The sequence below is a fragment of the Haplochromis burtoni genome, unplaced genomic scaffold, assembly GCF_018398535.1.
Source record: "Haplochromis burtoni strain Fernald_Lab_line unplaced genomic scaffold, NCSU_Asbu1 Contig_26, whole genome shotgun sequence".
NCBI lineage: Eukaryota > Metazoa > Chordata > Actinopteri > Cichliformes > Cichlidae > Haplochromis > Haplochromis burtoni.
Genome location: NW_024582387.1, coordinates 2763680 through 2789035, shown reverse-complemented (window position 1 = coordinate 2789035; position 25356 = coordinate 2763680). Strand labels below are relative to the sequence as shown.

The 25356-nt window shown below is 39.6% G+C and overlaps 2 protein-coding genes across 4 annotated transcripts in view; both read right to left on the bottom strand.

The window, feature by feature from the left end:
• The window catches only part of LOC102313404 (T-complex protein 11-like protein 1), a 13155-nt gene extending 10646 nt beyond the window's left edge, over nt 1-2509 (bottom strand). The window contains exon 1 of one of the 2 annotated variants that reach the window (XM_005917935.3): nt 278-2509. The gene's annotated coding sequence lies outside the window, so the exon portion shown is untranslated. The remainder of the gene's footprint in view (nt 1-277) is intronic. The other variant, XM_005917937.3, reaches the window with a different exon arrangement.
• A 151-nt stretch (nt 2510-2660) lies between these two features.
• Nucleotides 2661-25356, bottom strand: part of phc2b (polyhomeotic homolog 2b (Drosophila)) — a 42231-nt gene continuing 19535 nt past the window's right edge. For both annotated transcript variants that reach the window (XM_005917930.3, XM_005917929.3), the window contains exons 6-15: nt 24387-24509; nt 23821-24115; nt 15484-15788; nt 14248-14443; nt 8854-9065; nt 7344-7473; nt 6032-6134; nt 5799-5913; nt 4666-4990; nt 2661-4549 (exon numbers count right to left, since the gene is read on the bottom strand). In XM_005917930.3, coding sequence (XP_005917992.1) covers nt 4395-4549; nt 4666-4990; nt 5799-5913; nt 6032-6134; nt 7344-7473; nt 8854-9065; nt 14248-14443; nt 15484-15788; nt 23821-24115; nt 24387-24509 — 1959 coding nt within the window. In that variant the 3' untranslated portion in view covers nt 2661-4394. The remainder of the gene's footprint in view (nt 4550-4665; nt 4991-5798; nt 5914-6031; nt 6135-7343; nt 7474-8853; nt 9066-14247; nt 14444-15483; nt 15789-23820; nt 24116-24386; nt 24510-25356) is intronic.

Genomic DNA, 25356 nt, shown 5'->3' with positions numbered 1-25356 from the left:
ATAGCAACTATTGATATAAATATGTTTATTGATATAAACATAAATATTTAGGTTAAACATTATTTATTAGGAAAAAAAAGAAAACTAATGAAGTTGGGTACAAGGGTAAAATTGGGTACACCTACACTCCACACACAGAAAATATACTATTACATGTGTACATTAAAGTATTAACAAAAAATTACATAAAATGAAATGAGTAAAAATGTATTTATTAAAGTCAAAAATAAGACTACACAGAAATGAAAATATGACACCTTTCTAAAGGCGAACTTACCTGTTGCTGTTATTTAAAGAATATAGTATAGGTTTTAGAGGTGAGTAGTATGTTAGAAACGTTACAGTGTTTCTTTCCGCAGTTTAAAAACCTCCAGTTCAAAACGTCGTTTCAAACTTGGACTAAACCATTTTCACCAATAAGGGGGGGATGGTTAAACAATGATAGACGCTCTTCCTGTTTCACACCAACATCTATCCTGTATGCGTGGCTGTGGTCACATAGAAAAATGCAGCTATAAACATAATAAACCATTGAACTAAACTATTTTCTACCTTGAAAAAGACAAGACATTAAAAATGCCGCTACTTCTTTTGGTTTCGTCCGTTCTCAAATCAAAACAGTGGGCGTGTCTGTGCTGCAGTTTGCTGTACTGTACGCTGCTCGTCTCTGCGTCTGAAACAAAACTAGAGCTACCTGTTTCTTCATTATAGTTCGGTGGAAACAAAAAGGAAACCGCCCGTCAGCCATTGTACGAAACGTTATGAGAGCTCAACACCTGGAAATATCTTTGTTCCAATTTCGAGAAAGAGCAGGTACACAGCTTAGGAACGTGAACCGTCAACCAGTGCGTTATACCGAACTACTCAAATGCTGCACCAGTACTTTTAAAAGGCCTGTTCTAGAATTACAAATTTTTTTGTGTATGTTCTGTTTACTTTATGCTTTATAAACCAGACGATCCATAATTTTTTTTTATATTGTGTGTGTGTTCAGGTTCCAGGTTTGTTACATACTGGATTTTATATTTATTTTATATGATATTCAGTTTCCTCACCTCCCTCATCAAGTAGGCCTAATGGAATGGACACAAATGGAGCTAAAAAGCTAATTTGCTTTTGCATGTCTTCTCAAGCTCATGTTTTCTATATCATATCCCAATAATAATAATAATACTAATGCCATCATTTCAGATGGTGTTCTGTTTGTTAATTGTTTTTGGATTTCATTTGTGATCAGTCTATAGATTAGCATATTTCTTTAAATACTTAATGTGACAGGGAGACTGAACATGTATCAAAAGAAGAAATATGTGCCTTTAAAAAAATGCTTTGGTGCCCGGTTATATTTAGATCTTTGGTGCTTAATTGAAGAAATCTCTAAATATATTGCCAAATCTGCCCATTTTCAAAACCATTTTCCATCTTTAATTAAATAAAACTGATGATATTTCAGCATTTTAAGTTTCGGTCCTCATGAGTGTGGAACTTCAAGAGAAAGAAACAGTGGTCATAAAATTCTGATAACATGCTCCAAAAAACACAAGCACATTCAAATGGAATTTGTGAAATTAAATGCTTTGTATATAAATTAACAACCAGAGGTGTCCCATTAATAAAATAAATAAATAATAAAATCCACAGACACACACAAATGTCCCGACACAGAATTGTATAGCAAATTATTTATGACTGCAAAATGTGTAACAAACAGTTTTGATAAATACAAGCATTTAACAAAGCAGTATCAAAAAAAAAGTCAACTTTCCAAACGCGCCCACAAAACAAGTAAATAAGAACATTTTTTCCCCATAGAAAACAAACAAACCCAAAATTCCCAAGCCAATGGTACTTTATACATTTGCATATTTCAAAATATCAAACACCTTTTATACTTTTGTTAAAAAAGCAAAACGATAACTTAACAGATTCACACTCTTCTTCCTCACTTGAGCTTTGATGCACATATAAACTTTTTTTTGGCACCGCTTCACAAATGCCACTCCAGATTTCTCACTTTTAGGTGAAGCGTTTCCCCAACATTAAAGCAAAAGAGAGAATAAGTGCCAAAAACAGAGCTGCTACAAAAAGAGAGCAGCGTACCCACATTTTTTCTTTGATAATTTAGTGTACTTTTACAAATCTCATACAAGAAATCAATATCATATTTTAGTAAATCTTTAACAACAACAAAAAAAAAGAGCAGCTGAAAAAAAATCATTTGTAAGCAGTGTAAGTTCAGAGGAGAAAACTGGCAGATGGAAGGGAAAAATCGATGTCACAAAAGAGGCTGCTTAAATGGTTTCTTCGCATTCAAGCTTTGTATTCGAGAGCTGTGAGAGTCCATTGTGAGAAAAGGCAAAGGAGCATCAAGTGAATAAAAATGGGCAAATTAATGAATGCAATCTTCTGTTCCCAGCCGCACGTACGGCCACCTCGCTCTCATTCACACGCTAACCAAACTGTACAAAAACTTGTCTAATAATATAATAAATCGAGACTTCTCTCATGTTTTGTCCCAATGCCTCCATTCAGCACTGACTGTGCTGCAGTGTGACCTGGCCCAATCATAACTGAACAGGTAATGCACCTTGGCACTGTCTCTTCTCATAGCCACATTTTCCCTCAGTTAAGCTTTTAGAGACTTTAAAAAACAAACAAACAAAAAAAAAAAACCTTCTCCGGGGAAAACATAACACTTCATTTTTCTGCAATTATCACAGGATCAGTATCTTCATCTGGAATCTGCTTAATGACATTTGATAATTGCTGTTACATCTGGTACTAAAAGGACACTCTTGTTATCTTAATTCTCCTGCACTGTGATCACAGCTTAACAGATTACACATGTAATAGAAGATTATCATTCCCCAGCTTGAAAAGCTGACGTTATAGAGGTGTTTTCCCCCGTCGTCTGTTTATGGCAGAGAAGCAGATTATGTAATTGATGGATGTAGTGCAACATCACTTATCAACTTATGGACTGGCACTTTAAACTTTGAGCTATATGTCCATGTTGTGTTGGAGCTGTGGTGAATCTATTTGTTCAATAGCAAAGAGTGCTATCAGTTAATGCTGGCAAGCTTGGTTTGTAAGCTGCATCTATAGTACAGATACCTGCACAGATAATAAGTTCAGCAGTGCTTTAATACCATATAAAATGTCAGATAACGGCATTAAAAAAAAGCTCCCAAAGGCACCAAACACAGTTGAGAAGTTAAACATAGCGACTCTATTTAGCTGAATGGAAGCTTTGCCAAGAGCTATCAGATACAATTAGGCTGTTTGAAGGTGTAATCTATCCAGAAAGACCAAACCATTTTTTGTACAGGGCTGCAGACATGTTTATTGATACAGTAAAGTTGAGCATTTTAACATTGGGGTCTTAAGTCTAGCTTATGTTACTCAAATTGCTTGTTACACCAACCGTGACGTCATTACAGCCCTGTACCCATTTATACTGGTGCTTGGCGCACATCAGATTCATCTCCTATTAAGAAGAATCCTTCACAGGAGCATTGGTATAGGAGAAGAAGAAAAAGGATGCAAAGCTACAGCAAAGTCATGTTTTTAAGCTGTTGCTGCATCTGCCTTGCTTTAAAAATCCCTCTAGAATCTCCGAGCTTCTGTACGACTGTGTCACTGAAATGGTGGCATGATAGTACACACCAGCCTACATGACACTGATGTGTCGTGCTTGCCAGCAATTGTGATGTCACTGTTGGCCAGCACCACTGTTAACGAGGGCGACAACCGGAAGCATAAACTGGGTAAGGGGGATTAATGGCTTTTAGAGCCAGCGACTGTAGAAAAACTGCAGTTTTTGGCACTTGTGCGTTGGCTTTTTCAGCCCCAGAGGCTGCTGCTTGCTATTAACTTGTCTCCAGTTTTGACATCTGGTGTCTTTTCTACTAACAGTTATACTCACATCAACTCATTTAGTTTTTTTGTTTTTAACCCAGAAAGAACTCACCAGGTGCACTGCCAGGTGGAAACTTATGCGCCTGCTGTTTCAACCATGTATACTTTTAAAGTATAATTTCTTTTCATCTGGAAAAATAAAAGATTTTGGCACAGCTTTTGTACAGGCTCCTTTAAGGTTTAGCAACTGAAAAGCTTCTCCTGTGACTGCATGTAAACACAGACTGAAGTGTCTGACACGTCACTCTAACGTTACCAAGCAGAAGCCTAAATGGTCACAAGGCCACTGAGCTGATGCCGGTGAGTATGATCTGGTTTGGGAGGTCGAGTCAAGCTTGAGTGAGATTCTGGATGACAGGAACCAGTCCAGTAATGGAACAGGCCTGCTCACAGTGCAGTCAGTACTCTGTGCCATCAGTGCTATAATATACAAATACACACAAACAGACACACCCATACACACACACGGTTTCCTGCTAAGAGTCTTTGAGCATGTTGATGCGTGCAAAGATCTTGAGTGCAGGTCCCAGCTTAATGTTCATAGTGCTCATCAGGTGGTCCTCCTTTAACAGGAGCAAGGCCTGTCCATCGATTTCCTGAGAGCGAAACTCGTCTGCTATCTCCTGGCAACCTGTGAAAACAGCAGAGGCACGAGCTACAGTTAATAACAGGTAAACAGGTTTCATACACGGAACACATCGGAGTATAAAGCATTATGATTGTGCCTTCTTAGCAAAGCCTACTCACCTGGTAGTGAACGAATGAACTCATAAACCTCCTCCACATTCCATTTGGTGGGGTCGTTGGGTACGAAGCGCTGACAGAGCGGTGCTCCATCTATCCCAACGCAGGCCTCCTGGTCCGAGGCCCTGCTCGGCTGACGGCGGACAGGGACCTGGGCTGGAGCCGGGGCAGGAGCCAAAGGTCCAGAGCTGGCTGCTGACATGGGAGACGGTGGCTCCTCGTAGCTTGACATGTCTGAACACGGGCTGGATTCCTCCTGACTGGGCTGGGAGGGATGTGGTGAGGATATAGAACCGCCCTGAGTTTGCTGTGGTGACAAGGCCAGCTTCTGCAAAGCAATACAAACAGGAGTGACATCAATTGTTACATTTAAGAAAAGGATAGCGCATAAGTAAAACACTCCCAGGTCAATATAAAAGTCAACGCAAAGATTAAAAGGGGTAATAAGTAAGATTTGTAGGGTACAATAGGTTTAAATGCCGATAATACACCTGCAGGGATATGATGGGGATTAATGGATCAATACCATTGCCTCAAAGATCACTTTGTCTTTGAATTGCAAAGCCCTAAGCATATTGGTGTATACATGACACAAAAGCACCCCCCACTGGAGGTTTAAAGCTGAATCCTTATAACATTACATAAGCTGGCCATAAAATACTAAAAAGCTCTTGATTCAAAAAGAACATTTTCCACCACATTTTACTATTGTGGTGTAAAATGCTTGCTTTATATTTTCCACTGAATTTCTGCTGTAATTACCTAAACTGCTTCTCTTTAAGATCAGTTAAAGGATAATGTGTTACGTCCCAAAAGAAGGCTTTGACGTGTGGGGAGAAAACTGTGAATCCAGTTGTTATCTACATCTATATAACTTGTGCAAAAGGCAGAAAATCTCTACTAATGCTCTCACATTTCTGCCGGTCACCAATAAAGGCTGATGAAGATCATCGAGTACTTAATGACCCTTTAAAGACAGAGGGAGATAATCGGGCTCACACAAATTATGTTCAACTTCATTAAAAAGCAAGAGGCATGAAAAGTGCAGGGTTTAAAATGTGCAGCAGAAGCAGTATCTGATGAGAGGTAAAGTGTTGATGAGGAAGTTTTATGACAGTTAAGAAGCATGTTTTTACCTGCTTTTTTGCCTCAATACTGGGGCGGCCCTGAGACCGTCGACGCCAGCGATTTGCTGGTTTGTTCCTCTCTGGACGGAAAAGTCCAATTCGCTTCGTACAGCCTACGTTGTATCTGTTCATACAAATAAATATATATATATATATGTGTATTTTTAAATTCCTTTTTTGTGAACATAATGGAAAAATTGCTATTTTCTCACATGAAAGAAAAAGAAGCCAAGGTTACTTACCTCTTTGCACAAACCACCGAGCAGAACCTTTTAGAGCCTTTGAATGTGTAAGCAAAATCAACCCAGCCACAGTATTCACACGTCAGCTTGGGTTCATCTTTTTCTGGGGGAGAGGAAGCAGCATAAACACAACACACATGTCAAGTATTAGACTTTCTTCTGAACAAAAAAAAAAAAAAGACATAATACTAGGCGTGCAGAAAATTAAAACTGTAGGTAGCACATCTAAACCAGTGGTCCCCAACCCCCGGGCCTCGGACCGGTACCGGTCCGTGAGTCATTTGGTACCGGGCCGCGAGAGTTGAGGCTCAGGTGTGAAATGTATAATTTTCAGGGTTTTTATCGGTTTTTTATCTTTAACTCGGTCTTCCTGGGTCTTTTCACGTGTGTTATGAATAAATCTTCTTTTTTTCAGTACCGGTACTAGTTTTATTTTGTTGTATTTTTCCGCGACACCTTAAAGGCCGGTCCGTGAAAATATTGTCAGGCATAAACCGGTCCGTGGCGCAAAAAAGGTTGGCGACCGCTGATCTAAACTATTCGGGGCCCAATGTTAAAGCATTATTTCTACTTCTGATGGAGAGTCATGAGATGGTTAAGGCTCAGGGTGCAGAAGTCAAATACATACAAACCTACATTGTTTTGAACCTCTTTCAAGAGATTTCTCTGCGAGTGCAGTGAGTCTGGTCTGCTTTGTTTACATCAGTTGGTCAACCCTTGTAAAGCTACTGATGGCACTTCCTCCCCACATTAAAGTGAAGGCAAAAAAAAACCAGGCATTTGCAGCAAAACCACAAATGTCAACATTAGCTAGTGTTGCCAAATATCTACTCCACACCGTTTCCGATATTTTCAACACTTTTCTACATAGGTCTTTTTCTAACTTATAAATGGACAACTTGTTACAACATGTTAGACAAAGGTAAAAAAGAAGCATGTATCAGGAAACAGGAACTGACAGAACATCTAATTAATAATGAACTTCCAGCAACTGAGTTAAAAACACTTCCAGAGGGTCTACATTATTTAGAAGTGTGGGGTTTGACTGTTGGGGAAGAGGAGCAAAATGCAGTTTACATGGTTAAATAAACTCTACGGACACACCAGGGTCAGAGTTTCTGTCTGTTGGGTCGGTGTCTGCTCGTAACACCTTCCAATACTATGAGAGGATGATCATTGTAAAGTGAATTCCTTTAACCTTATGTGAAACCCTGGCAGGAAAAATCAGGAGCGACAGACTAACACCTCCAAAACCTGGTGAAGCTACACAAGGAAATATACACAATCTACACTGTAATGTGTTTGGTCTCACCTGGTTGGCTCATGTCCTCGGGCTCGGAGTCTGTGTTGGCTGCGTTGCTGACCGGAGTTTTGTCCGGGTCAGATGAGAGCTGATGGTCCAGCTTCTTTGGACTATCGATGAGAATGGGCAGACGCTCCACCTGGTGTGGGGCATAAAATATTTATAAATGGACTAAAAATGAAACGCTGCACACAACAGTAACAAGAAACAATGGGTGTGGTTTAAGGGTTTACATCTGGACTGCTTTATCACAACAGCTGCATTCTGTCGCCGCAGCAACATTAACACAAAGACTGCTGCTACTCCAAATAATAACCTGGAAATCAGGGCAGCTGTTTCACTGCACAGCCCCACTGCGCCTCATTACCGTAGTATTGATGAGATGACTTTTTTTTTTTTTTTAAAGTCAGCTGACTGCTGGCCATTACAAGTTAAACCTTTTAGACTTAAAAGGAAACAGTGGTCACCAACTGAATGTTTTCGTCTTCCGGATGTTAATGTTTGAATATATAGCGATCACAAAAATAACAGATAAACACCATCATTGTTAAACCACCACACACAGTGACCATTTAAACTGATAATGTAGACTTGACATGTTCACGTCAATGTAGTCTGATTTTCAAGCATTGCATGTCGCACACATGAAGCTTGCATACAGTTAATTCTCCTGTCCATACGGCACATAAAGCAACTTGAATACCAGCGTATATAAAGTAACAGCTAACTGTTAACAATCAAGTTCTTTTACAGGACAGTGTTGGCATCATAAGAAATATATACTCAGTGTTTAATTTATTCTTCTTCTTTTCCCCCCCCCTTTTTTTTTCTTTTTTTAAATTGACAGAACACTGAGGTGGAAAATGTAATCAGATTCATTTGAGTCATAAAATGAATAAAAAATGTATTACTATAAAAGGAAAAATAATCCTCAGCTCTGTGTGTCATCACATGTGTACGCATCTTCATAAATACTGCATTTTATTTATTTTCATGTGTGTTGATTAAAAATTGGAAATGCAATCTGCTTGTTTAGCCATGTGTGCATGTATATAGAGCATTTTCACAAAATGTCCAGTAGGAGGCAGAGAGGCCAAAGCCTAGAAATTAAAACTACACTTTTTTCCCCCCTAATGACTAATACAATTGAGAAGATACAAACATTAATATATAAGCACATGTTAAACTGTACAAACAATATGAGATAATAATGAACCAATTTCAAGGGAGATGACTACACAGATTAAGGAAGGATTTTAATGCCCTTGATTAAATGAACTGACTACAGAGCGCTGCTCATTACCTTCTTCCATCTGTATTCTTTCCCATTCACAGGGTCTCATCTCCCTGTAATTAACGAGTGAATCAAACAGAAGCTGTACGATGTCACTGCTAGCAGTAACAGAGGGTATGTGTTTGCCTGCTGACAGTTCCCTGCAGGCGTGTACACTGGAGACGGTGCTGGCTTTGGGTTGTTTATCATGTTTGTCTGCCAGTATTGCCGAGATTGAGCACTTACACACACGGGAAACGGCTCAGCTCCTTCCTGGATGACAAAGCCTTCGATGACATGTGTGAGGACCTGGGGCTTGACGATGGCCTGAGGTGGTTTGTTCTCTCCGTTTTGTGGCGTGCTGCCCGTCACGGTGGGCGCCTCGCTCTCATTTCCTGAGGTCATGGCTGGAGGTGGGGTCCCCACTGCTGCACTCGGCCTCTTCGCTGTACCCCCACCTGATGGAGAGAGAAAACAAAAACAAAATGGGTCTATTTAATACAAAGGAGCACGTATCCATTGAGAAATGTTTCAGTTTGAATGAAATTAAAGCTTAAAAAGAAGTAGCTGATGATCGTTTCAGTCATTTAGAAAAGCAGAAAAGACAGATTACATTTTCAGATTTGAATGGTTAATGCTTCTACGATAAGCTGAATATTTTTTGGTTGTACATTGTTGGTTAAGCAAGACAAGTAGAGCTGGAGTCCTTTTCCTTTTGTTTGTTTTTCAATAGAAATGTCAGATTTTCATATAATCATAATTATATAACATTTTATGTAATTATCCAATATACTACATTGGAAATATAAATATATTGGATTGTATACATATTTATGCACATAAATATAAATACAGTGTGTTAGAGTAATATTGAAAAGGAAACCATAGAGTATTTGTTTAATAATTTTGTTAACATTGTACTTAAAATGAATCATTTTATTGTGATGCTACGTGTGCATGTGCTGCAGACAATGCTGAGATCATTACAAACAACACATTTGCAGACACTATGCTGGACATATTATGGCATTTGCTATAATTTCATGTTTAAAAACACATGAAACAAACAAAACTTCAGCTGTAAAACCAAGCATTTCATTCCCATTTTAATTTTGGGGAAATTTTATCAAGCATATTTAATAAAAGTAATCATGTCATCAAATCTGCATCACATTTAAGTGAAAATGTTCAACAGTAACCCATCTCAGTTTCTTAAATTATAATAATTACAATTTATTACACTCGCCATCCACTTTGGCGAATTCCATTAATGAACATCAATTTAACTGTTTAATGCAATCTTCCAATAACATTGATGCATCAGAACGGAGAACGAAGGTAATTAAAGTGACTTTAAACATGTCTGATCTACTGGATTTTCCCACACGACCAGCTTTAGGCTATACGAAGGGTCTCCAAAAAGGAGAACGCATCGCGTGAGCAGCAGTTCTCTGGGCAGAAATCCCTTGTTGATGTCAGCGGTCAGAGAAGATTTACCAAAATAACCAGTCATTACAAACAAAGTATGCCTTGAAGCAGATGAGTGACAGCAGCAGAAGACCCTGCCAAGTGCCACTCTTATCAGTTAAGAACTCAAGCCTAACCGATTTTGTTGGAATATCAGCCGCCGTAAGCCTTTTGTTACCACTATTGGCGTTTATAACAGCCAATAAATGAAAAGTAAATAAGACACAGGAGAAGAGCCCCAACCATGTTAACCACCAGAGGGCACTCTGCAACCTCCCCTGTTGGCAACAAGTTCAAAACATTACAAACAATCAGCTGATCAAAGCAGGGCATGAATGAAAAAAGAAATAACTATAAATAATAAATGTTAGGAAAAGCTGTCTGTGTGTCTGAAAGATAGAAAATAAAAAAACATATTGGAATATGGGATTTTTAAATCATCAAACATAGGCATCGGTATCCAAAGTCCAACAGTGGTCAAGCTCTACTTGAAACAGGTGGACTACAGCAGCAAAAGACTACACCAGGTGCCACTTCTGTCAACTAGGAACAGGAAACTGAAGCAACACACTTAATGTGTTTACCAAAACTGGACAACAGAAGAGTGGAAAAAGGTTTCCTGGTCTGAGGAGTCTGGATTTCTGCTGTAACATTCAAATAGTAGAGCCAGAATTTTGCAAAAACAACATGAAAGCATCCTGGCTTGTTCAGCCTCCCCACTGCTAGAGATCATTCTTGTGATTTGGTGCTATATAAATGAATTGAAATTAATATTTCAGCCCCTTAGTACCAACTGAGCATCCTTTAATAATCACAGCCTACCAAAGTATTGCTGCTGACTAAATCCAAATCCCTTTATTACAACAGCATACGCATCTTCTGGGGGTCGTTTCCAGCAGGATAACACAAAGCTCCAATCAAGTCAAACTGGTTTCTTAAACGTGACAATGAGTTCAGTGTACTCTTATAGCTTCTGCAGTCACCAGATCTCAGTCCAACAGAGCACCTTTTGGATGTGTTTAAATGGAAGATTCATCTGATTGAGGTGCAGCTGATAAATCTGCAAAACCTGTGATGCTGACATCGTTAACTGATCAAACTCTAAGGAATGTGTCAAGAATTATGTTGAATCTATGGCACAAAGAATTAGAGAAGCTGTAAAGACAAAAAGGTAGCAAGCTGTACCTAATAAAGTGGCCACTGAGTGTGTGATAACAATGGAGTTGACACCTCTGCGGTTTGCAGCAAGCAAACATAAACTTTGTTTTGTTTGTTATGTTTTATAGATAAATAAATTTATGAATAACGTAATTAGTTGCAGCCATAAATTTAAAGGCTAAACCTTTGAGAACACGAAGCCTATTATTATTATTATTATTATTATTATTATTATTATTATTATTATCGTCATTATTGTTATTGTTATTATTATTGTTGTTATGATTGTTATTGTTATTATTATCATTAGTATTAGTAATTAGTAGTAGTAGTTGTTAGTAGTATTATTTGCAACATCGTAAATGTCTGTCTTCATATAACAGCACCGAGGACTAATGCGACTACATTTCGCAATCTCAAATGTCAAATTACGGTCACTTTCAGGCAAATTAGCGCAGTCATATCCACCTGCTCATCTGCCGGCAGACCTAAACGATCCCGCACTGACCTCCTGTAACAGTGTACCAGTCAACATCAACGCAACCACCCCACATCTGTCGCTTGCACCGCCACAAAGACGCTTCGGCTTTTTGTGAAAACCCCCTCCAAAGCGAAAGTAAACACCGCTCCTCTGCGCTTTGTCACCCTAAAATCCGACTGGATTGAATGAGAAAGCGTTTTCTTACCGCGCAACTTCCGCTCTGCTCAGTCAGAAAGCACGTGCGGTTTGCTGTTTGTTTTTGCTCCGACAGGCCAGCCTGCCGCTGTTGTGCGCGACTTTAAGCTGCAGCGCCGCTTCAAGTAAATATCTCCCCGCCTCCCCGTTTCCTCCCACGTTAGTAGCTCTGATCCTCCTCACTCCGCCTGCTGCTGCTGCACAACAACACAAACCAGCACAGAGCCTCCAGCTTCAACCTACTGCAGGAAATATCTTCTTTTTGGCACAGACTTCAACCAGTCTCTCACTGAAAATGCAAGCAATCCTCAAATAACCCTGCCACAAAAGTCATGCTTTTCAGCAGGGCCGCAAAGAGGATTTTAGAGTTACACGGGCCATCCAAGTCCCCCAATATACACTCTACCCCCACACACAAAGAAATTCCCCAGAACACATATTGGAATCATCTCCACACTATTTAGACAGTTTGGTCCGCACTTAATTTAATGAATTACTCCACAGAAGCAAAACATGGTTTCAAAGCATTCCCCAAATGGGTGCCTAAATATCCTTTATCGCCCCTTTTCGATTAGTACCTACTCAGATCAGCTCGATGCGGGGTACAACTCAACTCATTTTCTATTACAATCGAGTACCACCTAATGTGCTTGGGGTTATTATAGCAACGCAGCCAAGCGTCCTGTGACTTAATTAGTATGTGACACGAACGCCACAACAAAGTGGTGGTTTTGATTTTCGTGAAGGAGACGCCCTCATAACTGATTGTGTGACGCCACTGACAAACCAATAGGTTGCGTGCAGTGTGCTGACATCCCCTCGAATCGTTTGGAACCCCAGCAGAGTAAGTACAAAAACAGTACCTGGTATTATCACCTAAGGTTGGTACTAATGGACAAGGAGCTTATGTGGAACTGTGCATCTCCACCCCACACATTCTAAGGCAATACTTCAGTCTCCTTTGTCAGAGACGTACACTTTTTGAAAGTATGTGTTTTACTAAATGACTATGAACGAGACAATAAAGATTAGTGTGTAGGAAACGCATGACGATAGTGTCAAATTGCCCGTCACCAAAGAGAAGGTGCAAGACTTGAAAACTACCACAAAGAAAAAGACAGGTAGAAAAAAGGACTGGTAAACTTCCCATAAGTGAAAGAAACTAAATGAGATGTAAATCCCAGAGTTCCTGCCCAAAGTGAAAAGTGCCAGTGTGCCAGTGAATGGATGCAACCCCAATAAAATCAAAATGATAACTAGAAAAACATGCAATTAAAATAACAATTTTAAAGGTTAAGACTAAAGCAAACCCCAAGTGTCAGGGAAACATTTTAACCATTTATCAACTCAGGGTCATGGTGGGGCTGCAGCCCATCTTAGCAGTCATATGGCAAAAGTTGGTAGGCTACTATGAGGTTAACACAGAGACAGAAAGCCAGCTTGTATTTGTCATTTTGTTAAACTGCTATACTTTAGGTTAGCTGATACTTTAGGACTAAGGCCATAGTTAGTGGGATCTGGTATATTTGTGGTGTAAAAACTTTAGCACACTATACAAATGTAAACACATTTCGATGTCAACTGCTCCCTATTGGCCAGGTGAGTATTACACAACTCGACAGCAGACAGCATGTGCCAAAACAAGGCAGGAGCTTACAGAAGGAGCGGACATTATCAGAAGAGGTTACAATCGAGCACCTTGTTCTACCAGTTTTGATCTTGATTTTATTTGATTGTAAAATTGCTTATAATCTGAATTGTGTGTTAAATTATCTGTAGCGTTTAACAGTTACCACTGTGTGCTCTTTTGTGCTTACAATTATTAGAATATCCGTTTCCTTCTTGACGGTGTACCTCTCGAAAAAGATTTTTAATCTAGCAGAATTAAGGATATAATATATAAACGTTTTAAAGTTTCTATTATCATTTTGATGTATCAGTTTACCCATAATGAAATCAACAAATGTCTATGTGATTGATGTATGCTGGAAAAGAGTGAAAAACTGGATTCATTATCATACCACCTTTGGCAGAAACCCCCTCTGATTCATAAGATGAGTGGTTAGGGTGAAGTCATGACCACAGATATGGAAAACAATAAGAAGAGCAGTGTGAATGAGCTGATAACACATGTTTTGATGTAAGAACAAAAATGTATCTTCCTTCATTATGCAAGTGAACAGATTAAAGACATCAGATGTGAGATGGCTGAATTGTCGAGGCGCAAATTTGTAGCTAACAGTTGTTTAACTCCTACTAGTAATGTCGTCCCAGAGGCAAGTACATAAATTATGTTGTTAATAAGACTTTCAGCTTAGAAAATCCCACTGAGTCTCTACCTTGCTGCTGAACAGCTGGTGTGGCTAAGTCAACCTTGGACTGCTCTACAGGCTTGGAGGGTTGGGATGGAGAAGCTGCAGGTTGCTGTTGCTGCTGTTGTGGTTGTTGCTGTTGCTGTGTGGATGGGGTCTGACATGTCTCTCTGACTACCAGTGAGGTCGGCTTATCTTTACTGTCCTGAAGTAGTCGGGAGGCCTGGGAAGTGCAGTAGAAACAAACAAAAAGTGTGAGAAGAAGACATCTGAGATAAAACAACAAACATCAGGGACTGAAAAATTGAAATCCATCAGCTTTGGAAAACATTACATGAGGGGGAAAATATAATACTGTGAAGATTCCTGTGTTTTTTGGGTTTTTTCCCTTTGTGTCTCTTAGAGAAGAAATGAAGACTGTGGAACTGCTGTAAAAGTAGTTTTTGTTTAGCTGGTTGCCACTGTCAAAATACCAAATTGCAGAACGTGTACCAGAACTCAAAATACTTTAAACACATTCATTACGCAATTTTGAAAAGGATAGCATTACTCTGAGAGAGATATTTTCCTGTGGTTTTATATCTACAGGTAGGACACAGGTGAAAAGTTCACTTTGGAGAATTGACTTCTTGAATTGACATTTTTCATATTAGAAAATAAAGTCTCAAAAATTTGAACGCAAATAGCTTTGCACATCTAATCGTGATTTTACTTAAAACAGATGGGTTACATTCATTTCAAGGACACTCTTCAAAATAATCCTCATTTACATTTTGCTGAGATTTGGTGTAGCCCCTAGATTCAGCTACCACATCCTCTCAGGTTAAAGTCAACTTTTTCAGATGAGCTAGCAGTCAGACATAGTTTAAACAGCAGGTAATTAAGTAAGATCACCATATTAGACACATTTGCTCACCTTGCCATTATAAAGATCCAAGAATGGGAAAAAATGTCTAAAACTGAGCATTTAGAGCAGTTTTAAGTCTGAGTTTGTGACTCACAGGGATTACGCACAATTATTTAAAGTGATGACCACGTTTAATATGAGTGCCCACCACTGTCATTGCAAATAAACAAGAGACAATAAGGTAAAGCATAAGAAGCCTCCTTGAAAAATGATCTGTGGAGTTTTTGACCTGCTATAACCGTTTATTTATGGGTAGGCTGCCCATTTGTGTCAAACTTGCAGCATTTTCACAACCTAGAAAAATCCTGTCTTAAAGCTCTTTTGTGTGTGGCATTAATCTGCGTTTGTGTACGTACCGTTGGCTGGATTTGTAGGTTGATGGCAGTGAGCTGGACAGGCTGAGCTTTGGCATGGTTGAGGGAGGAGTGAAGGGCATGTGGGCTGATAGTGGAGTGGAAGATGGTAGCCTGCTGGCTCGGTGTAGAGGGCTGGTGAGGAGCAGGTTTGGGCAGCACGGGGACAGGATGCTGTGACGGCTGAACGGAGGCCGTCTGCAGCAGCTGGCCCGTCGTCCTTTGGGAACCTTGGCTCTGCTGAACCACAAACTGCTGCTGCTGCTTGTGTTGCTGAACCAGAGAATGCGGCTGAATCTGGGTGTATGCTGGAACGAGAACACAAACACTTATTTCTGAAAGTGATTTTATTTCAGCTAGGATTATTTGGTAAAACTATTTGGTAAGAAAAAGAACTGTTCATAAATATTCTTACAAAGCAAGTTATTGTCATACAATGAGCATTCTTTATTTCATGCATGCTGACAACTGTCCAAACTCTTGATATCCGGAGAACTGCGCCTCAGGCTCATAAACACTGAAAAATGTAGACGTCTGCACAAAAGAGCTTGTTTTGCAGCGCCTTCACCTGTAAGTCCCTTGTTGACAGGATATAATATTAAGAGCTTGTTGAAAGGTGCATAGAGAGGCCCACTGTTGCAGTGTTGGCCAGACCATTACTCACAAATAGTTTTAAAATGGCTTGTCACCACCTGTCAGTGCTGCTGTGGGTAAAAGGACATCCTGAGCTCATAACTTGCCCCCAAGCCCAAGACACAGCACATCAATCTTGTATTGTGGGAGCATGTGCGAGTGGGAGAGTGTTCTTTGGAAGTAGCCTGAGGCTAGTCTAATATTAGAAATGCCTCAGGAAGAAACATGCAGAGCCAACTATCTATGACACCCTGTATAGAGTTAAGGATGAGTCAGTGGGTACCAGTATCTCACACACCTCCTTGATTTCTAAGAATTTTATCAACAAAGAAAAAAAAATCTGTTTTTTCTAAATCTCCCCCCAAAATGAAGAGTTATCCCTGAAAACTACTAAACAGCAGGTCCTGCTATATAAGCCATGTGAACCTAGAGGTGCATCTGGTTATGTTAATAAACATCACAGTAAATCCCAGAGTGGAAAACTGCCAAGTGCATCAGTGTTTGTCTTAGATCCCCCTCGGCCCCTCCCTCCGCCCCCCTGTTCTTTTCGCATTGTTTCGTGTGGGACAGGCTCCATCTGGTTTCAAAGTTTCCCTGTGAGGCAGTAACCACACTCTGTACCCTGCCGTGGAAAATATAGACATTTCTATCCAGCAGAGTTTGCATGTCATTAGTCCCTTTAATGGTACGAGGACCGCTGAGAAGAGTTTTCATTTTCACATGGTGAGACACAGTGGAACCCACTGACAGAAAATTTGGTTAGCTGTGGCGTCGATGAAAACCTTCAGTTAATATTTATTATGTTAAGAGAAGGATAAATATAAGATGTGGATGGGTGGATAAAGCCAGCTAGATGCTAACCATTAAAAGGGATTTAAAAAAAAAACAAACTTTAAAAACAGACCGTGGAAAATTATATCCATCAACTCAACAACTATGCCCATGGGTGGGAAAAAGAAATGAGTGGAGACATGCTTTTTTTGTCAACTCAAGCATCACAGCCCCAAAGCCTTTCATTTAAAGCATATTTTTAATGTAAAGAGTCTGTGTGGTAGAAGAGAATAAAAACTTAAAGTTTTGTGTTGGTCATGGACACGGCAGACAAAAGTCCATTCATTCCCATTTTAGCAACTTTAATTTACTAAATAAAGTTTACTCAACTGTCTTCTTGTTTGAGACAGCCAAAATAAATAAGTGTAGAAAAGCAAAGTTAACAGTCTACAACAACTCTACAACAAGTCTCCCACAAATATCTGATCAGGCCTCCTGTAAGGGTTCATAAAGTGTGAAAACTACAGATAAGCGGAGCACAAGAATAGTTCATGAGAGTGTCCTAATCATTAATTGCCATTCAAGCCAGAGCTCTGAATCATGTCCAGTTTTTACAGCCTTCCTGCTGACAAAGACATTACACACTGCCGGCCAAAACCACCCCAAAGATGGTTAAGCCAAGGAGCCACACTGACGCGTTTCTTTAAGTTAAAACAGTAGCTTTTTAAAAACACACACCAAATGTGAAACAATCGAGACAAAGCTGAATGGGAATGGTTTGAGAGTTTAGGGGTTTTTTTTGATGGGTTATTATGCTGTGGTTTTGCTGGTCAGGCCTGTGTGAGGTCAAATTGGGCTGTATTCAGCACATGAGCTAAAATGAGTCTGACACCCCTGCTCTACATGATGATTGCGAGCATCAAATTCCATAGAAATCCATTTTTTTAAAGACACAAACCCTGTTTTAGTGCAGCCTTATGGTTGCACTAAAATAAAAATAAACCTACTGACTGTGGTGATTCTTAATCTCCTGGATAACATGAACATTTGTTCTGAACTCAAATATTTCTTCAAACTGGATTTTCTACAAAGTGGTAGAATGACGATGATGATAGACATGCTACATAAAATCATACTGTGTAAATACCAAGTAAATGGACCAGAAAATGAGATTGTTTTGAATTGATTTTAACATCGGACATCTTCCCACAGCAGAAACATGAGTTTGTATGACCCACTGTGGTGTAACATCCACTGATGTTACAAAATAGTGTAATAATTTTAAGACAGCTCTGGCTGTGAAGTCAACCTACTACCTCCAAACACCACAAGTTGTCAAGAAAAGCAAGTTTGTTTTTGCATTTTCCATTTTCCGATGTTGCTCCAAAGTTATGAGGGAGCCACAGTCTGCTGTTCTTAGTCTTGAATGTAGCAAGAAGGCGGCTACTCAAAGTTAGTGCTTGTTGTTGTTGAGTTTAACTGATCGTTGGGTATTGGAGGCTGAGTATAATTCTGTCATTACAAACTGACCATCTTAAGATATAAAACAGTCAGGAAAGGACCAATTACAGTAGCAGAGCCTGCTACATGTATGTCTGTCTTTAACTTGTTGGTTGCCATATTCAATAGTTAACAAATGGTGTGCACATTTACCTATTTTATTAATGATTATTCTATTGTAATGTGATCAAAGAACAAACAGCAGCAGAAAGCTCCCTTGCGGGGGTTAAACTGCGTCAAACTTGCAGTATCAAGAGACTCTCAGCCTTCTGTAAGGGAGGAGGAGGGGGATTTCTGAATCAGTACACACCGGATACAATCAGCCCCTTCGCATGAATCCTGACATCTTTCTCAAGCCTCTAATGAGTAACAGAAAGAGGTCTTGAAAGAAGAGGAAGATTTGGAAATTCGTTTAAATGTTATTCCCCCTCAAGGCCTTAAGATTAAGGACTGGAATTACTCAGGCACCCCACACCAATATATACATACAAATCATATAGTCTATAGTATGCGGAAGCCCACTCCCTCCACCCCCAACTTTGCGAATGTTTGTAGAGTTCTTACTCTGTGTATTGCCGTGCAATGTCCTGAAATTGAGGACAGTATGCATTCCTTCCAGCTTTTGCAGCACCAGGCCCTGGAAAACCCCAGAGTTTCCACATTTTCACTGACTCCTGCTTTGGCTTACCATCTTGAAAAATATTGACCAACAACACCACAGCAACAGTAGACCTTGAGTCATCTTTCCTAATTTTAATACAATTCCAAATAAGGATTGAAGATTGTTTATCAAGGAAAATTAGCTCCATGAATCCAGTTCTCAACTGGCTTCAAAACTTACAGTACAGTAAAGGTTTTATACATAAGTACCCCTTAAAAAAAGAAAAAAGTTTTCATCTTTCCAGTTTTTTAGTGCTGATGGGGTTTCCCTGCTGTGGTTTTATAGTGTGGTGCCGGCTCTTTGTTGCTGAGAGAAGGTGATGACAGACATACACTTGCTGCATCAAGCCAGACGGCCTAACATTTGCTTCCTCCTCAATTCCCATGAATGTGAATCTGACAAACTCTCAGTGTAACCACAATTAATCAATTTGTTCTGTGCTGAGTTAGATTTAACACAGATTTGGTAGAAATGAGACACGTCAGGTGTTTGTTTTTTCTTAAGATTCTATTTGTGGCGATAACAAGGGCACACGAATAGGAGTCTTTTGATGGGAGGTGCAAGTCCGTTTTGTTAAATGAATTATAGAGTAATACAATATATACTTTGTGACTATAATTGGCACAAATGAGCTGACACTTTTGTGAGTGGATCTATTCCAACTGCATCTTTTAGTCTTTGTCACACATGAAACTCTTTTCCAGCCTGCTGCAGGTTCTGGTTGGAGCGGCCCTCCAGAGCGGGAAGAGGACTCAAAACCTGGAGTTTGTCTGACTGTGAGACACAGCTGACAGGTGGACTACCTCCACAAGAGCAAAATGGGTGAAAGGCCGGAATGAAGACCATAGAGGACCAGGGCAAGCTGCTAAGCTTGTGTAACCTAAAGTTTATGTTTGGGTAATACATACTAACACATGCTGCGCACACCAACCATTTAACTGCATCTATTATCTCTTTCTTTTTCACTTTGGGAGGCTGTAAGGCATCCTTCACATGAATTATTAACCCTACTTATTAGGGCTGAGCCATATTATACCGTTCACGGTAATACCGGTATAATGTTGGGCAACGATAAGAAAATGAAATATCGCGATAGAATATGGGTCAAACGCACATGCGCAGTGCCTTTGTTTTCATACGCATATGGCGGCGACGGCGAATGAGAAGGGCGAAAGCGGATCGTTGAATGAAACGGATGAACCAGAATTGGTTTGTAAAAAATGCTGCAACTTCAGTGGTGTGGAACTGGGTTAGCTTTCGTCTGTCAGATACACAACAACGCTCTATTTTTGGTAGAGCATGCTAGTGGGCCGTCGTTATTACCGTGTTTTTTGGAAAATACGGCACACTTAAAATCAATCCTTTGATTTTTCTGGAAATCGACAGTGCCCCTTATAATCCTGTGAACCTTATGTATGAATTCTGGTTGTGTTTACCGACTTCGAAATTACTTTATGTGGTACACGGTGCTCGAAAATCTGTCAAATGTTTTAGTACGACTTTGCTAAGCTACGAAGCCGCACCGCTTGATGGATTGTCAGAGCATTACGGCTATCGTAGTCAGGAGCCTCGCGGAGTGATACGTACTGCGCTTCAACATAACATTACCGTATTGTGTGTGTATAACTTCTTTTTAAGTTTTGTGTATATTATACATGGTTATGCTGAGGATATGTCGGCCAGTTTCCACTGGAAATGCTTTTTGGTTAAACTGTCAGCAAGGAATTTGCATTTGCACTGTTACATTTTTATATAACTTTAACGCACATAAGAAAAACAATTAAAAAAAAAACAAAAACAGCTGCTTGTTTAAGTGAAAATACATTGATTTTTTTTTTTTGCACTAATAAAGTTGTGGAGTTGTAAAGTATTTTGTCTAGTGTCAAGTATATCGTTATCACAAATTTTCAAATGTATATCGTGATAAATATTTTTGGTCATATTACCCTGCTCTACTACTTATGAATCCATTTATCAATCTGAAATTATGATGGATATTTTTCACCCCTTGTTTGGCCGGGAGTGTCCTGTTTAAAACAAAAATCACTGCAAATATGCAATATTGTATGTACTGTATTCTTTTTTGAAACATAAAAAATAATTAAAGCAAGGTTATTGAATTATTGAAGGTTAATTATTCCTTTTACTTGTGCAAAAACCATAATTACCATATTACACTTCTAAACACTTCTAAAGTCTGCAAGCCTCCTGCATAAATTCACCACCCCTTTTTATTAGGTGAATTTGGGCTAAACGTCTAATATCAGTCAATGTCTGTGTAGTAACTAGCAACAAAGTTAGCAACATTGCAACGTTATAGGTGGTTCATTTGCCAACTGAAACTATTAATAATTGATATCAAGAATGTGGACTGTGCAAAACCACTAGCTGAGTTCATATCTAAATTTTCCTGGTGCGTAATAGCAATGAGCTACTTTTGAAATGCAACAGTTAAGTGTCATAATTTTATTAAGACTAAAATCACTAAAATTGCTGATCAATTACATAAAATGCTAAGTAGCAATTACCTCTACAATCTTTCATGAACCAAAACCATCCTCAGGGGGTGAAATTACCCACCAACAACATGGAGCAAAATCTCTGGTTTCCTGCAGCTAAAAATAATGGCTGCTCCCTTCTATTACCAATTTTACCCTCTAAAGCAAAGTGCATCTTGACCCAGCCACAGTCAAGTTGAATCCAAGCTTTTATCCTAATCCGAATCCCATCAGCCAGCCACGCTGCCTCTTCTCTTCCTGATCCACAGAGTAATAACTCCCCAGCATCTCATGTGCACACCTGTCCCTCGTGGGCTGCTGCTATGGCAACCCATGGTAATTTTTTCCCCCCAGACAGCATGCTGCCAGATTTTCAGCTTCCATCCTCCCTTTCATTTTATGCGAATCTATTACTGAAACAAAGCAAGACACAGTTGTGCACCGACGTGCACAGATAATCCCCACCTCCCCCTCTCTTCACAAACACACAAGCCCAAGTGCGCACGCGCGCACACACACACACACACACCAACCATAAATGTAAAGAGTGTTACAGCCATGCAGTCATACAGACATAAATATGGCACATGCACAGACAGACAAATTATTTTGTAAGATGTGATTTCCTATGAGGACCCTCTTTAAAATGCATCTAAAGGTTACTTATCATGCAAACAAATGGGACTTAATTTGACGTAATCAGCTTGTGCTGCTAGAACATTCACAACCATTCACGCTAAAAAGGGGAAAAAAAACATTTAAAAAAAAACAAAAAACAGCTGCTGACTTTCAATTACACAATAAGTGGTTTAAAAACACTCTTGCATGGCAGTGTGCCTTTCACAGCTTCTAATTCACAAAGCAGCAAGACTGTTCCAGACACAAAACCAACACGCTGTCTCTAATAGAGCTGGTTTCACCCATTTAGTGAGTGAATGGATTTGTGAACCAGGCCCCGACAAGTCACGGCAACAGCCAAGAAAAAGCTTTCAAATGTCCATGTGTGAAATGTCTTTTCATCTAATCTCACTATAAACACTAGAGCACAGCTCTGTATATGTATATAAGACAGCTGTCACAAAGCCAAAATCTTTCTTGAGGTTTGAAATGTACATCTGATACATAACAGAAGCATGCAGCCGCCGGCAAACAGTTTGTCAGTTTCCTTTTTCTGTCCACAAAAATGAAACCATAACTTCGCTGCAGTTTTAGAGCTTACATGCTCTGTGGACCACATGTTTTCAGAGGAAAACATTGGTGCATTCAGAACACATAGCATGAGCAGCACAAGAAGTTTTATCTAAGATGTGCTCAGAAACAGCATTTAAAATACACTAAGATTAAAGATTTTACTGGCTATAAGACAATTTGATTGAAGAAACACAGAAGAGGAAACTCAGTGGAGACACTAGGATTCATGCTCTTGTGACCACCAATTTCTGCTCTGCATAATTTCATGGCAATCCAGTCGAGCTGCTGATATAATTTAGTCAGAATCAAAGCAGTGACCTGACAAACATTGGTTTATAAGACTGCTTTTAAGTTGCTACAATACATGATTAGGGACATTAAAATGTAATCTGTTATGCTACAGTGTTGCTTGCACATGTTGGTTAGATTGTCTAGAGTGTATGGCAGTGTCACCACTGCCTTTAGAAGAGAGTTTAATGCCAGATGCCCTCCCTGACATAACCCTCCTTCTCCTGGCCTTGAACTTCCACATGTTAAATGTGTTTTAACCACTACACTGTGGAGCCACAAGTTTTAACTTGTATTAAGTGGACCCAGACAAAACTCCACACAGTAGGGCCCTGTCAAGGTTTCAACCCAGGACACTCTTGCTGTGAGGAAATGGTGCCATCAATTGAACCACAATGCTGCCATTTAATACCAACACTCATATTCAACAAGACCTAGTAAGCACATCTTGATATCTTACACAGAGTTTATTGCTGTTTTTTAAGACTTTGTGTTGCAAACAATTTGGCAAGCGCACAAAACATTAAACACATTAAGGCTGCATGTATCAATAAATATTGGTTGAGCTGCAGACAATTTTCTTGATTAAAAAGAGTGACAGCAGTAAGTAAAACAAGAAAAGTATTACTTCCTGTACTTTTAAAGATCAAACAAAACAACCTGTTAACTAACCATTTGTTTTGGGTTTGTTATTTGCATCACTAATATCCATCATTATTATTTTTTTCTCTCACTTGTGTAAGAGACATTTCTTTAATGGATGGGATTTAATGTTGTGGATATGCAAACTTCTCTTACCTGGAGCAAGCAGAGGCTGAGCATTCACAGCGGTGACACTGCGGCTCATGTTTATAGCTCGGACTTCTGTGACTGCTGCACTGTCCCACTTCTTCCCTCCTTCAGAGGGACTGTCTAAGGAGCTGGTCTTCCCCCCTGCTGAGGCCTGGGTACCTTGACTTGGGTTTTTGATCAGTGACGCAGGCTGGATAGGCACAGGGGTCTGCTTCAGACTGAGAGCCTGTGGCATCTGAGTCTGAGAGGAGGATGTTGTCGCCCCCTGTTGGCCACGGATGGCCAGATTCTGTACCTGATTCTTAAGACAAAATACAAAAAGAGAGACAAGATTCACAAATGGCTTAAGCTGTGGATTTTTTGACTATGTTCATAAGAATTTTATTTGTAAAATGCTGGAAATTCATTTAAAGCTCGTAAGTTTAATATTTATTTTTATGGATTACTGCTTTGCTACATATGTGTAAAATGTATAAAGTTATATTTACGAGAGGGAGCTGGAAAAGATGTTAAGACGAGATAAAAGACTGCTCTTGTATTATTAGTGATAATATACGTTCCAGCAATATTACCTGTGAGGAGGCCTGCGTAGAGCTGTCTGACTGCACAGCCGTCACAGTGGCAGCTGGGGTAAAGATGAGCTGTGGGGACAGAGGAACAGCACGACCCAGGCTCCTCGCCACCTGTACCTGGGCCTGGAAAGTATGACACACATTAAAAAAGGGGGAACTAACATAGGAGAAGCAAACTGTAAACTAAAATTACTCTCCTGTGTCATTACTGATCATATTCCCCCACCAACTAGCGAAACTGCAATTTTAATGAAGACAAAGACTTATATCACCAAATCAGTATCTAACTACCTGTGAAAACTGGCTCAGTACCCAGGGCATGGTGTTGAATAATGGCCATAACCATTTTGACCTGATGAAAGCCAGAGGCCAAAACATGCACCTATGAAGTAGGTGAAGCTGTGCCAGAAGCATCCATTCTGCTTTAGAAAACATGACTCAGTACCTTGGACATGACACTGAATAAGGGCCACAGGCTCCCAATAAATGTTAAAACACACTATTTACAAAAGTATTTACAAAAACTTAACAAGACAGAAGATCATTTAATCATGGGGTGCTGCATGTGTATATTCAGTTAGTTTTTAACCTCGGGTGTATGATAAGACAAAACAGGAAACTAAAGAAAATATTTTGGGACACTGATATGAGTAAATGTAGCACCAGGAAACTGTACTCGAAATAAAGTCCATGACTAAACTGACATGCAGTTTGCTTCCTGCCGCAATCATCACAGACATCTGATAACGTTGTGTTTTTGCTCGTAATAAGCAGGTTGTTCTACCACCTCATTGCCAGTTTCAGTTTGCCATCAGTTGTACAATCTGGAAACTCCAACTGACAAGCACTCAAAACCAGCTATACCCAAAATAACCACTTTCTATTCCTTCAACAAGAGAAAGAGAGGACACACACACACACACACATACACACACATACACACACACACACACACACACACACACACACA